This window comes from Gigantopelta aegis, chromosome 4, assembly GCF_016097555.1.
Source record: "Gigantopelta aegis isolate Gae_Host chromosome 4, Gae_host_genome, whole genome shotgun sequence".
Classification (NCBI taxonomy): Eukaryota; Metazoa; Mollusca; class Gastropoda; order Neomphalida; family Peltospiridae; genus Gigantopelta; species Gigantopelta aegis.
Window position 1 is genome coordinate 15077007 of NC_054702.1, and position 16385 is coordinate 15093391.

The following is a 16385-nucleotide window of genomic DNA, read 5'->3' on the forward strand; positions in this document are numbered from 1 at the left end:
TCCAAAACGTTCAATATTCTTCAAACAGAAAATACAATATGGTTCTGGCCGATACTTTGCATACATTTTGATTGGGGGTCGCCAATTTATTGTCCAATAATTTTACCAATATTTTTTGTAAGCTATTTTCATCTCTGCATTAAACAAATATTTCTTTCCTGTTGAGGCCTCCAAGAAGAGAACATTTCAGGTAATCCTAAATTTAATACAGAAATAAAAAAGTGTTTATGCAAAATGAGACTTCTGAAAGACTTCTTTTGGACTGACCCCCAACAGTTTAATCCAGTATCCCAGTGGTAAAGTGTTCACTGGTATATCAAAGGCCATAGTGTGTGCTATCCTGTCTATGAGGTGGTGCTACTAATGGAAAAAATGTAGTGGGTTTTCTGTTTAAGAATACATGTCAGAATTAACCAAATGTTTGACATCCAATAGCTGATGATTAATAAATCTGAACAGTGTATACAGTACTGCAACTCATCACACCTTGAGCAAACACTCTACCACTGAGCTATACCCCACATCTGTTTACAAGAAAACATTTCATCATTCCAAGTTTCTTTCACTAGGAACATGCCAACAGAGCTCTGGTAAAGCCTTGCTGTCCATTAAAATATGCCTCAACTTCTTATGGCACCATGTCAAGAGAAGATGAGCAGAAACCTGCTACCACATTGGACACTGCATCAATTAACGGCAAAGATTTTTTTTATCTGTGTGGTCTGATGTTTTTCCTCCATCCTATCGAGTGCCCCATGACTGTTATATCAAAGGTAATGGTATGTGCTGTCTTGTCTGCAGAAAAGTGCATACAAAAGATTATTTTATTGTTAATGGAAAAATGTATCAGTTTTGCACTGAAGACTAAGTTACAATTATCAGTTGTTTGACATCCAGTAGGTGATAAATCAAGGTGCTCTAATCACGTCATTAAACAAGAAAACCCAAAACCTTTTAATCAGTGAGGCTTCGTAGGAGTGCACTCGTCTGAGATATGATAGGCTGTAGGATTGATCACTCTGAAAGGCTTTTGTGATGATTTGGTTTTTCCGTATCCTAGTTGGTGCCTTCAACTGGAAAATCAGACAATAGTATTCACTGTTCTGTCTGAAAGTACATATAAAAGATCCCAGTAAGAGTAGCCTATGTAGCAAAAGCATTGTGTCTGCTTTCTCTCACTGTACTGACTAAGTATCAACATAACCAGGTTACACACCAAAAGAACAATTTTAAAATGTGCTGCCGTATTGTTAAAGAATCCTGTCCCTTCTCTGTCTTGTAAAGTATTAAAATAAATGTATATGAAAAACAACTCCAATATCACAAATTGTATTCCACAACACAACATGTATGTAGCAAAACACAAATATACAATAGAAATGTACTGTTTCTAAAACCATTATTGGTGACCACTGGTCTAATTATAAATATATATATACACATCTTATACATTATCAGTTGCATAAATTAGGCCAAGCATAATGTCTTACACACATAAATTTCCAAGGCATCGAAATAAATTGTGAATAGTCATTCAGGTTACTGCATGTCAAGAAAGTCTAGCATGGTACTTTGTTCTCCACAAAAATACCACCATCTTAAGTTTGCTGTTTAAATATAAATGATACACCTAAGTATCAGCACGAGAACAGTGTCACAGGGCTACCTCTGGCACTCGCCAAATTCGACAATTGCTAATTTTGAAAGCAATCGGTGAATTTGATCTTAATTTGGCAAAATAATTTTATGTAATAACTGACATTTTTCGGAAAATAACTGTTGATTTCTTTAATTGTTTAAGTTTAACAGACAATTTGGCGAATTTCCTTGCTAACCCAGAGCTAGCCCTGCATTGACATGAATGAATAACAAAGACCAGTGTGTTTGTGAAGGAATGATAATAATATATAAATAAGAATAGTAAACTTGATAAATGTGTTGAAAAATACAGGTTATCAGTAACATATTTTGATGCCCAATTTTCTCCCCATCCTTCCAAAATCTGACAATAACAATTTACTAGTTCTATGCTGAACAATATGACAAATTGATACATACATTTTTTATGTAGTAGGATAAAAATTAAATGATTAACTGAATAGTTGTATATACAACAGTGAAACTAATTAAAATATTAATATCACTCCTTCCTCGGTATGTATTATTATATTTTACAACAAAATAATTTTTCCTACTGCTACAGAGTACTATAAAAAAACAAAAAATAATTAACATGTAAAAAAAAGTGTAATTTCACAATACATGTAACAGATGAAAATATTTACACTAATAACTAGTCCGTGTCATTAAGTAAAAAAAAGTGTAATTTCACAATACATGTAACAGATGAAAATATTTACACTAATAACTAGTCCGTGTCATTAAGTACATGTATTTATTGACAAAAAGACATGCATTTCTCATTTGGTATGATCAAGTTCAATTAGTTATCTTGCCAATAAAATTTTGAATTTATTTTAAGTCTTGTTGCCAATTATTACAAAGAAAGACATTTTTTTTTTAGAAGATATTTAACTGCATATTATATTTGTAATGTATTTTGTCATTAGTGCACTATCAACCTTGCTAAACAAGAATGCAAGTATTTAACAAGTTTACGTGATATTTTTCTTTTTTCATTAGTTATATTTATAAAGTTTGTTTTGTTTAACACCACCACTAGAGCACATTGATTAATCATCGGCTATTGGATATCAAACATTTTGCAATTGTGATATGTAATCATCAGAGGAAACCCACTACATTTTTCCTAATGCAGCAATATATTTATAAATGCAACACAATATATTCACAACAGGATATTATCGCGAACTAAATCTAGAAGCATTTTTCACAATGATGCCCTGTTCACGTTAATTTCCTGAATTCTATCCAAAAAAGGTTCAAGAATGCTGCCCTGGACTGGTTAGCGGTTAGAGAGACAGTGTAGTGACCCACTCTTCAAACTGGCAGGATTTGGGTTAGTTTCCCAGAGTGCATTTTTAGAAATGAGGGGAGGATGGGAACTTTAAACCCTGTCGAATAAATTAATGTAACATATAAAACTACTACATGAAAGGCATATCATGTTGGGGGTTTTCTCTGGCTAGTAAAGCAGGGTTCTGCCTAGACATTTATGACTGGTGGAAGTAACATGTGGAAGGTACATGCCAGGTCTCGAACTTGAGAATTTATCTATAGAAATTTTGAAAGGTTTTTGCCATAGACACAATGCTCACCAATAACAATTTTGTGCCTGCCATAGACACAATGCTCACCAATGACAATTTTGTGCCTGCCACAGACACTATGCTCACCAATGACAATTTTGAGCCTGCCATTGACACAATGTTCACCAATGACAATTTCGTGCCTGCCATAGACACAATGCTCACCAATGACAATTTTGAGCCTGCCTAAAGCAATTTTAAACCAGTAGCTTTTGCAACAAATAAACACAAAATAAAAACCAACATTTATTTCTTCCACTGATGACAATAATTTTTATCCAGAGGCACAAAACTGCCATAGCTAAAAGTCCTCATCTATGGCAATTCATATCGTAACTACAGCAATTAATTTTTTTGTCACCATAATGTTCGAGCCTTACATGTACAATGTACTTACAATTTAATAAAAACAACAAACTGTGTAACAAGTGGTGGTCGGCAGTTGGAATTTGATATTGTTGATTAGCCCAGACCAGGATCAACCACTGTCAATGGAATCCTGTATGTAAAGAACTGTTTCAATGAAATTCATATTTAAAGAATGTTTTGAAAATGACATTATCCCTTCAGGCTTTCTGCGAAAAAATAATTTGAGAGAATGTAATGGAATCTAAAAACCAAACCGATCATAAGTGCCTCTATAGGTGGTTATGGGTTTTAAATCTTTTGAACTGACACACTGCATTTCATGTCCTTTCACAAATTTTAAACAGCAGTTCTTTCACTCTAATTTTTCTAAACTTTATTAAAATATATCCATTATTTTCCAAAATTATAGGGCACATACTTTTACCCTTCGTATCCTCTGGCAGAAACTCTCCTTAATGTTCATTGAAACTGGATACATGGTAGATAGGCCGGCAAATACTGACCTAGGGAGAGGTCATAGGGAGAGGTCTTAATATAGGCTAAGCCTGTTGACCAATCCCAGTATGTTGTTTTGACAAATAAAATATTGTTTAAACCAAGCACCGACCTAATGCATCAGTTATTGTACTTGCAATATAATATACATTACTAGTATCGAATTCCATTAATACAGTCAATGAAAATAATCTATACAAGAATGTACAGAAAACATTATACCACATTGTCTTAACATTAGGCTTTCACTTCTTCTTCTTCAAAGCCTCAAAGCGTTTTGTAAGGTCATCAAAATCAACGTCCTCCCCACCAGCGGACTGTGAACCGACCGTGTTTCCCAGATCGGGTAATGTGTTGGTTGGCACGGCTGGCAGATCAGGGAAGTTGTCTTCCACCCTGGGACCGGGATTCGGCCCCTGACCGCGAGGCATTGGCACCGGCTTCTCATTGTAGAGCTGATTGAATGATGGGGGTGGTGGCTGAGACTGGCCAGGATCTGGGTAGCCGTTTGGGTATGGCGTCGGTTGAGGGTAGGGGGTCGACTGGGGGTAGGGGGTTGACTGCGGGTAAGGGGCAGAAGGGGAAGCTGCAGGAGGAAGGCCAGGAAGTGGTGGTGCCACTTTGCCAGAAGACGACGACTGAAAGAGTGAAAACAAAAATAATCTTACACTGTACATGTATAAAAATTATAGCACATTCCTCTAAAATCTGTGGATAATCGCACAGGATTCATTTTGCACAACTTATTTTTGTTTGCACATTTAATTTAGGACATGGTTTACTTGTTCGAAATTGGATAAGCATAATTTATATTCTTAAATGCCTGTCGTATGGAAACAATACAACTCAACAGGATAGAGATAATTATGTACATTAGCAATATTATAATGCAATGGAATTTACAGGTTACATGTGCTGTGTATACAAGTACATACATGTATGTAGGTCACAATGAAAGCTAGCCCTCAGGTGAATACTACAATATTTGCAGATTTTTAACTCGGATGAATATCAATATTTGTATGGTTTGGCCATGAAACAGTTAAGGATTTGGAGAAAGTTTTTTGTTTAATTAAAGTCTGGGCAAAAAAGAAAAAAGAAAAAAAAGGGAGGTAATTAAATCTGATAATTCTCTACGGTTTTCAGCAAGTTTATGAAAATTAATTAAAGAAATCATACGGTATACATGTAATGCACAAGTGCGATATGAAATTGCAGACTTCACGAGATGAGATATAAATATATTTCACAAAACAAAAAACCGTGACATTTTCTATTTATTACAGGGCTTCTAGATTATGGTAGCCCCACTCCCGAAGCTAATCATCTTCAATGTTGGGCTAGTAAATAACTACTATTGCCTTGCCCAATGGCCAGTGGAAATTTGTGTTGTCAAATGTTGTAGTTAAGTTTATTTTGTAAATATGAATATCCTGCCCTCACCCCAACCCCTCAATGTTAATGTTTTAAAGCTCTATCTCCCTCTTTAGGTGACATATATGATTCTTATTTTTAGTTAATAAAAATGTATTAACTTAAAGTAAAGTAGGGCCAGTGAATCTTTAATCGTGGCTATTAATTTTTTTAATCACTGATCCCATGGCTAGTGGATTTTATAAAAATTCTAGAAGCCCTGTTTATTATACATTTGTCATATATTATCAAAAAACATACCATACATCCATTGAAAACTGAGTTTACAACTGACCAAAGACGTTATTTTGACAAGTAGCAATAACTGCCAAAAGTCACTATGACCACTTACTAAGGCCAAACAAAAAAAATGGTTTGTTTCTGGTCACCCGACCGACCCTAAATTTTGCCACCGACCCTGAACTTTTTTTTTTCTGCTGGGGTGGGGTGGGGTGAAGCACACAGAGAAGTTGTGGTGGCGGATCGACAAAGCAGACGACAGAAGTATTCAAGTAGGATAACTCTTACATGTCAGTGTGTGTGTTAAATGGAGGTTGAGGGGTGTGTGTGTATGGGGGGGGGGGGGGGGGGGGCAGCAGCGATGGTTTTTATACACCCCCACTGAAATTGGAATCATTAACCAGTGTTCTACGTTGCGACCAAAATGTTGGCGTGGCGACCGATTGAATTTATTATTGTCGCCATCTGGCGACTGACTCCAAAAACGTCTAAGTATTAAATTATTTGCCATGTGCGTTCAGAGTCCTAGCAGCGAAAAGAAATGAAATTTGTTGACAGCATTGTGCAGTCGGAACATTTCACTATTTACGAAGTTGTCCGATTGATCACTGTGAATTCCGTATTAATTGTCGGTACAATTCGGAACTCATCGTTGATTTTAGTAATTTGGCGAAAAACAATCCAGATACTTACAACACATTCATAAATGATACAAAATGAGTAGTGTCGCACTGTGGCGAGTAACATTTTAAGCTTGGCTAGTAAATTTTGTTTGTCCACTAGCCAAAGAAGAGTAAGTTATAAAACCAAGTGTAGAACACTGTTAATAACACATGCTCTTATTAGGTACCATGGTAATTGGTGACACACGAGATCGCATGACAGTACGGTAACATGTGTGGCGATTAAACGGCTTTTATTACAAACTGCTAAATACTGTAGGCCTATAGAGGAAAATATATCGTATTATCGTAACTCCAGTCATCTCATACAATGTAGGTTTATTTTCCAAAAACAACAACGTGCGATCTCAACAAAACAATAAAGGATTTCTCGATACCACATGCACAGACTACAAGTCATCGCGTTTTTTCCACATGCAAAGGTGAAGGTCATTTGAAGAAGACTTGGTACAATTTTCGTTGTTGGCTACTGCTTAGGCCTAGTACCCAGAATAGCCTGTAAGAAGATATCAAAAAGTGGGGTGGGTGGGTACACACACGTATAAAATTAATATATAAACCATCAATGCCGCTTCCTACGCCAGTGATGTAGATAGGCCTATTAACTGCTGAGCATGGGTAATAATTAAACGGAATATTCAAGAATAACCACTAACATTAAACAGTTCACGTTTATTTCAGTGTTTCAGTTAACTGGGAATAAATTAATTTGAGTGGTTTTAGCATGGGTCCGTTCAATAGGCTAATAAACATTAAAACTATAAGTCCGTCCCACAGGGAACGCCTTAGCCCGAGTACTCTGACTGTAAGAGAGCTAGACGGACATTTGAACATAAACACGCTCTCATTATTTATGTCCAAATGTCCGTCTAGCTCTCTTACAGTCAGAGTACTTGGGTTAGGAACGCGTTTTTTATTACTATGAAATTTACTACAAGTTATTCATTTCTAAGCCGATTGATTTGTAAATTGCACACAAAATTAGTATTGTTTTGTTATTTCCAATACAAGTTGGACAAATCAGTGAAGTTTTTGTGCAGTCATCTACTGACTGGATAAATCTGTGAACGTTTTGTGCAAACATCTTTTGACCAACTTGGACAAATTTGTGCAGTCATCCTCTGACAAAACTGGACAAAGCTGTGAAGTTTCTGTGCAGTCATCTACTGACTTTTATTGGTGAAAGGAATAGTTTGAACTTTTTTTGTTTTCCTGTCTTTTGAAAATGGCATGTGAAACTTAAAACTGACATTGACAGTGAGATTGTTTTTATTTCTCTCTGGCTGCAAAGAGTAAACTAAGATTTTTCAGACAGCTTGCCTTCATGTCTTTCATCTTGAGACTGAGTTTTTCTTTGGCAAACACATTTAAGGTAGGGTAACCTTTCTTTGAACTAAAAAAAAAAAAAAAAAAAAAAAAAAAAAAAAAAAAAAAAAAAAAAAATCCTACCTACCTACCCACCCTACTTTTTTTGGCCACGTTACCTGAAACAAACTTCTTTTTTTTGGCCTAATGAAGACATTGATATTGTGTAAATATTAATTTCTCAGATACCTGAACTTCTGTTTGTTTTAATAGCTGCTGTATACTATTTTATTATATGCATAGAAATGAAATATATATATAGATCTACAGAAACCATAAAAGTGATATCCTGTGAAACGTCATAGTTTCACTGTATTTAAATCAAGCCTGTAGCATGGTGGACATTATTGGAGAGGGGGGGGGGGGGGGGGCAATTGAACAAGCGCTGAAGGAGCGGGTTATTTGGGGGGGTGGGTCCAGGGGCCTCATTCAAAGGTTATTTGTCCATTACTGTAACTCTCGCCGTTAATCTCGATCCGTTAGTCTCGCTACAACTTTTACATTCAGTCGAGATGTACAGGTTATAAAAAAAAAAAAAAAAAAAAACCCAGCCAAAATTATTGGGGGGCCCGGGACCCCTGGCCACCACCTCCTGCTACGGGCTTGATTTTAGCTACAGTGAAAATATAGAAATCGTATTTAATTTTTTTTGCAAAGTTCATGATTAAATTATCTCCCTTTGCCTCCTTTCTTCGTATTTAAGTTTGATGATTACCAATGCATCTGATCATATTTGAAAAATAAAAAAATGTAATTTAAACAAATGTACCAAGTGCAATTACGATAAAATATCTAAAACGAATTGAATACGAAGCTAAATAATGATGACACAATGTTCTGTCATTAAGTGTAAGTTAAAATTTAACAGCATTTGATTCGTTTTATTTTTGTGGAGTTTTTTGAGGATCGCTTTGTCAGGAATGATTGCACAGCAATATTATTAAATAAATAATTAAATACAGATATTTTAATTCAAATTTCTTTCAAAAAGTCTATTGTTATGTAAGTTTTCTGAAAATGTTCCATCGGAAGAAATATATCATGGATAAATGAAAGATATTAACAAAAAGCAAAAAATATTGTCAAAAATTAGGAAAGATGTACGTATATAATAAATAGACTATTTCATGGTGTTTTTTCGAATATGATTTTAATGTCAACTTGTGATGTGTAAAAATCATATTTTCACTCGCTTCGCAATTTGTGAAAATATGGTTTTCACACATCACGAGTTGACATAAAAATCATATTCGTAAAAACCCATGAAATAGCCTCTGTATATTTTCTGATACTACACTGAATGTTGCAGTTAACAGAATCTGTTACAGTATGAAGCAATTGATCAACACACCTGTGTAGGATAGGGGGTTGTATTTGTAGCTAATGGCTGAAGTGTTCCCATCCCACCGCTTGGTCCTCCTCCACTGCCTCCTTTTTCATTTTTGTCATCGCCCAAATCAATCAGCATGTTTTCCGCGGCAAATATCTCGTCCTGGGCCATGACGGACAGATCCGGTTCGAACGGAATGTTGTACGTCTTGGCGATCTCCATCATGTATCTCTCTACCAGCATCTTAGGTGGCGCCTGCACACTCAGCTTGTGCATCAGTTTCTCACTCACTTGGTTCAAAGCGTTCGTTCGGCAAGCCTGTGCAAATTCCTTGCCGTACTTGGCTGTAAACTCATTGGAAACTGTTTTCAACTCTAACACATCAGCCTGAAGTCTGGGTGTGGCCCAGATTACGCTAGCAATAGACTCCTCAAGTCCCGGATCCAGCTCCCTGAAAAACATTATTGGAAAGGATATAAATAAGAACACTGTTTATCAGTGATAATAATGTAACATATGGTCAGTGATGTTTTAATTGCTAAAAGCGCTTTGTCAGTTGGAACCAGTATTAAAATGGCAGTAAATTCAACAGTGTCTTTCAATTAACCTTCTGACTACTGCAGATGACATATCACGTCCAATGTCACGCAAGCCGACACTGTATACCACATAGGCCTACAGTACATTCACATTTTCCACTGTTTTGCACATATCACAGCCATTTATGTCATTAATTAATCCAGAAGTCAGAAGTTTAATCAACTTTTGTCAACAACAAAACAGGCACAAATGGGGATCTTTTATATGTAATTTTAATCACTAAACCTGCTCTGTCTGTCTGTCAGAACCATGTTACAATGCCTGGCAGCAGGTCTCTTTAATAAACTTTTGGCGGTTATCTGTATGTCAACAACAAAAAGGCGGAAGTGGAAACTTACTTTTGAGTTTGTATCAGTCCGAATCTTGCCAGTAACAAATCACAATACATCTCCAGCAACTCCATGGCCTCCACCAAATAGTCTTCCCGTACTATGTGTTCCACCCGGATCCTCGCCCTGTCTTCTTTACCGGCCGAGATGTAATCAGCGATCTCCTTTCTTGCTTTCAGTGCCAACTCGGTTTTCTTCTTTTCCAGCAGTTTTAAGCGGTTGATTACCAATCGCAGATTAGTCTTCAGTTTACTGTAATTAGCGCTGCTTTTAAACATCTTGTTCTCCTTCTGGTGATATCTAAACTAACTTAAAATGTCGAATCTGTAAACGTATGTAGCGTGGTTATGAATCAGTCCTGTTTATATTTGGAACACTGTCACAAGACATTGATGTCAGACATGTTGTGACGTCACAAAACGTTTCAAAACCTTTATTGTATTTCAAACTGGAACGAATCACAAAATTAATTTTCAGCTGCTGCGTCTGTTACTGTTATTTAATTTTTGTTTTGGTATTAACACAATGTGGAATATATTATAAAATCAAGGAATGAAAATATGAATGAATAAATAAATAAATGTGCTGTCCTAAATCGATGCACATTGGTATCGTCATGTAGGCCTAATTAATTATGTAGGCCCTATCGAGGGTTAATAATATTTGTGTGAATTGTCGTGAATATTAAATATGGTAAAGTTGGTCCACATATTTACAGTTCAATGTTTATGTACAATATAATGTATTTATTTGTGAGTCAAAATATGAATTTCTGGAGAAATGTTAGTTTTAATTTTACCTTGTTCCGAAATACCTAGTGAGGGTATGGATATTGTGCATTACCCCCCACTCCATCCCAACTGAAAGGTAACATAATGAGTCCTCACCCCAGTTGCTAGTATCTTCTGGTGCCTATAGAGCTTCGCTTCTAGTAGTAATTTGTTCACGGGTGCATTATGGGTGAAATTTACCCAGGATATCATGAAGGATCTTAACGCATGATATAACAACGCACAGGCCCTATATAACGATAGATGTATGTTATGGACATATATCCCAGATAGCCGTGGTCTCAGGTGTATGCCCATGACAGCGCGTGTATACCTTAATACTTGGATACAAGCACAAAACTGAAGTTAAATTGAAAAAGCAACCCTATTTTAATACAGTGAACAATATCATGATAATAATTACTTTTGATTTCGTGTTCCAGAAAATTTCCATCTCCGTTCACAAATCATCAGCTACGTTTAATAACTTTATTTTTTTATAATTTTTTTTTATTGTTGCTAATTTTGTAATTAGTATATTTCACTTAGATAATATTTAAAACATTGCTGTAAAAAGCTCTCGAAATCAACTGTTAGAATACAATTTGCAATGCGATCTGCTTAATCATGTGCAAACACCTGACAAATATAATTCGTTAATTTAATTATTTTGTATTCTCACAAAAAAACCCCGTCTATTTAGCAAAACAACACTGCCTTTTGGATGTTTGTACCACGACTGTGTGTATTTCAAATTTCGACATAAATATAGACACGTTATCTCAAGTTACTTATGTAGTCCCAAACTATATATTTATTGTATTCCTTTTTCGAAGTTAAAACATATTTTCCATTAACACATAATTCCCAATCAGCTAATCAAAGATGTTTAAAATAGCCTGTAAAATCCTTGTCATACCATTACAAACATAAGCGTATGAGACGGGGGCGGGGTTGGGGGTTTGGGGTGGGGCAACTGCTCCTCTAGTGCTGGACCAAATTATCAAATTCGCGCAAAAACGATAGAGTTATTCGGGGGAAATGTGCTAGTAATTCGTCTGCAATTCTATATAGCTGTGTGGTAGGTATTACGGTCCAAATATAGGATACGTATCGTATCACGGCCCACATGTAGGATACGTATCGTATCACGGCCACAATATAGGATACGTATCGTATCACGGCCCACATATAGAATACGTATCGTATCACTACCGTCTCATTGACATAGACATGATTTTATATTTGGGGGTGGGGGGAGGGGTCATCCACGTAGGTGGAGGTCCAACCATACTGTCTAACAGTTGTGTTGTGGGGTGACCATAAAATATTCAATGTGGTGGGGTGGGGGAGGTTTGATTGGGGACTCGGCCTATATACCCCCACCCCTCTGGCTATGCTACTGGGACCCTCCCATACTGCAATAATTCATTTCAACTTATTTTTGTGCTTATATCCAATTAAGGTTCAAATACGCTGTCCTGGACACACACATCAGCTATCTGGGCTGTCTATCCAGGACAGTGGGTTAATTGTTAGTTGGTTAGTGGTTAGTGAGAGAGAAGAGGGTGTAGTGGTCTTACACCTACCCACTGAGCCCTTAAGAACTCGCTCTGGGTTGGAGCCGGTAGCGGGCTGCGAACCCTGTACCTACCAGCCTGTAGTCCGATGGCTTAACCCATACTGCAATAACAAAATGTCATTGGGTAACATCTGCCTTGTCCATTGGTTGGTGTTTTGCTCGTGATATATGAATGTTTAATTGCGAATTGAAGTTTTAATTGTCAATATAGATTCCTTTCTCTGAAACTCGTTTTCAAGAGCGATAACTCTTCTGTCGTTGCTGGATATGTTTTTATATCAGTTGCGTTTCGCAAACTACACCAGCCGTGGGGAAATTAAGCCGAACGCTGTATAGCTGTCATCGTTGTCGCGCGCGCGCACACACACACACACACACACACACACACACACACACACATACACACACGCAGACGCAGGGATGGTGCATATAAAAGATCCCTTGCTACTACTAGAACAATGTAGCAGGTTTCTTCTCTACGACTATAGGGTCTATGTCAAAATTACCAAATGTTTGACATCCATTAATAAATCAAGTCGTTAAAAACTTTCAAATTTTTAAATTCATACCCCCCCCCCCACACACACACACACGCACCGCCGCCACCACACACACATACATACATACATACGGGGCGCGACGTAAAGCGCGCTCTTGATGCGTGGTCGGTCTGGGATCGATCCCCTATTTTTCGTTCCAGCCAGTGCACCACTGACGGTATACCAAGGCCGTGGTTTGTGCTATCCTATATGTGGGATGGTGCATATAAGAGATCCCTTTGCTACAAATGGAAAAATGTACAGGGTTTCCTCTCTAAAACTATTTGTCAAACTGAGAGAATACACGCTACAGCTGCAGTCTACTTCCACCAACTAACATCAAGGGATCTTTTTATATGTAGTTTTTTTAATAGCTGACAGAAAGAAAAAGTTTGTTCTGTTTAACAACACCACTAGAACACACTGATTTATTAATCATCGGCTATTGGATGTCAACCATATGATAATTGTTACATATAGTCTTTAGAGTCGTATGAATATTTATATTTGTGGACTGATTGATGGAATACTCCATTATTTCGGAGGGGATCATGAGCGTTTCTACTCTGAATTCTTCTATAAGTACATGGGCTGCAAAGAGAATTAAAAAAAACAACCCCAAAAACCTGAATTCACAAACTTAAACGAGAAATAGCCCATTGGGCCCACCGACGGGGATCGATCCCAAACCAACCACACATCAAGCGAGCGCTTTACAACTGACAGGAAGAGAAGAATAATTAATCAATGTTCATGTGGTTTTTGTCCGGTATGGTTCAAACACGCCTGCTATGGGCAAAGTTTCTGATTTTGCACCAGAAACTACATGTATTGCCATAGCAAGATAGAGCACAACTTTTGATATTCGCTGGCATACCCATTTCCGAGTAATGCACGAGGGACGCTATACTCTATACCGTCTTTATGTGGACACTCCTCTATCCACCACTAATGCAAAATCCAGCCTATACTAGTTAGCCTATCCATTCACGTATATTGCACTCATGAGATGAGTGGAGGGTCTAGGAATTAAGCAAATACTGGATTTTTCAGGGAAACGTGTTTTGTTATTGGATTTTTCAGGGAAACGTGTTTTGTTATTGGATTTTTCAGGGCAAACACTGAATTTTTCAGGGCAAACATTGGATGTTTATAGGGCAATGATTGAATTTTACCTTAAAAAATCATTCAGAGCAAAGGCCTTAGTACCCCCACCCCCCACCCCCAATAAAATACGTATTCATAAACTGACTGCACCCCACAATAGGCCTACTACTCGACTAAATCCCGCCCGAATTTGAGACGACGAAATGGGAGAAGTTACTAACTTCGTTTCGCGAAAGGTCGGCCCTGGTTACTTCTACCAGCGGATTTTGTTCACCAGTTTTCGGCTACGTTGACCCCAACACCCAAGCTTCAGTTCACCCAGCGTATAACAGTTAGTTACGGTGTCTGACTGCAGCGGCAGTAAATTACGACGGGCGATACCCGTCATGACTTGATAACTTTTCTGTGAGTTCGACAAAAGATTATCCAATATCATCTGTCGGGCGATAAAGAAAAAATTCACGATTTATTGGCCTTGCGATTGTTGTACAGAGCGCCTCCGGATGTGGAGAGCTCATATCGCCACTGACCCCTCCATTCCCCCAACCCAGACGACGGCAGTTCTGCTGTGAAAATAGCACGTATTGGGTTTCACAGTTTATCAGAGGGTACGCATTTTGCACCCAGGGTATACTCGAAAATGTTGTATGCGTTAAAGCTACAATCTGATTATTTGCTAATAACTCTCCATCTATATTTTAAGTTGCATTGATTTTGTTTTGTTGTGTTTTGTTTTGTTTTGAAATTTAAAATAAATTTACTATTATTCTTCTCTCTCTCTCTCTCTCTCTCTCTCTCTCTCTCTCTCTCTCTCTCTCTCTCTCTCTCTCTCTCTCTCTCTCTCTCTCTCACGCATTTTACTTTTCTTCTTGTTTTTCCTCTCTTCTGTTTAGAGTTAGTAGGCCTACCATAACTTTAAAACGTAAAAACTAGTTATTGTTAATGTCAGTTGTAGCACAACAGTACAATTTTGTACAAAACTAGTTTATTATGTCGTGTATCGATGAACAATGTTCATTTTGATATTATGTCTCACTTTAAATTGGCGCATGATGTTGAAACATTATACACCAATGAAAACCTATTCAACATCAACAGCACAATGGTCGACTTTACCACATTTCCCCCTTACAGCCCTAGGTATTTTGCTACACGATAAAATATACAACTTTATTTCTTAGAGTGTTATTTTGCCCTCAACATGTCGAGATTTCCTTTTACAGCTTTCTACAGGTGAAATTGTCCACACCACCATTATAGACTTTCTTGGAGAGAGCGTCCCATGTTGAATAGACCACGGGGTTGCAGTCGGGGCAACTTAAAATGAAATTTCGAAATGTTGGGGCAAAAATAACACTGGAAGGAATAAAGAAGTGTTTTTTGTCCTATAAAAATAATTATGGGCTGTATACAAATAGCAAGGGTGTGACTATCGACCATCATTGATGACACGTACGACAGAATTTGATGTTGAGGAGGTTCTCACTTGTATAGCATTTTTTTAACATTACGTGTTGCCATTTTAAAAGTAAATAAAGTATCAAAATGACAATATCTCCATCAATACACAATGTAATAAACTGCTTTTGTGAAAAATGTCAATATTCTACTTTGCATACAACTCACCATTAAACTTTTTGGGGGTTGTATTTTTGGTATTTTTGTAAAAACTAAATTTGTATTTTGTGTTTTTATTTTCTTTTTGGTGGTTTTTTTTAATAACCCTTTAACATTTAATATTAGTAACAGACCTGTTAAAAACGTGCGTTGGTTATACACCCTAATTTATGCCTCGATGACGTTACTTTTAATAATTCAGTTACAACATCGTTGTTTTACTGCTGGTATTTTAGGCCTAATAGTAAACTAGTTTTGAATGTTGAGATGTTTTACTGTTCTTTTTCGCAAACATTTCAATTCGTATCGTTCTTTTATTTTACAATTAAGTTATAAGTTGGTAATTAATTGTTTTGTTTTTTAATCGGTTTATTATTTTTTTAATTCTTCAAAAATTCTTCAAGGGTTTATTAAATATCAATGAACGAAAAGAATTAATGAAAACAATTTACCAACACCTTTATACCCATTTTGCTTACAAGAAATGTACTTTTTAAAATTGGATTTTAAGTATTTTAAAAAAGTGTGAACAAAGTTATTATTATTAATTCATTAATTTTATTAAAAGCATTGTTGAGAACTTTAAATATATTGTTTGCAACTATTTTGCTTAAGCCACGACACGAATTGTACAAATTGTCAAATTACCGGTATTGTTTCGATCAGTACTATTTTTATGTTCTACATAAATTCACAAAATGTAGTCCTTCTTGGGG

The 16385-nt window shown here is 36.7% G+C and overlaps 1 protein-coding gene across 1 annotated transcript; it reads right to left on the minus strand.

Moving 5' to 3' along the window:
- Nucleotides 1–1313: 1313 nt before the first annotated feature.
- Nucleotides 1314–10459, minus strand: LOC121372703 (IST1 homolog). The gene is made up of 3 exons (XM_041499172.1): nt 10064–10459; nt 9147–9576; nt 1314–4732 (listed from the first exon to the last, which is right to left on the minus strand). The coding sequence occupies exons 1-3, from the start codon at nt 10330–10332 to the stop codon at nt 4340–4342; spliced, it is 1092 nt and encodes a 363-aa protein (XP_041355106.1). The 5' UTR covers nt 10333–10459; the 3' UTR covers nt 1314–4339.
- Nucleotides 10460–16385: the final 5926 nt, after the last annotated feature.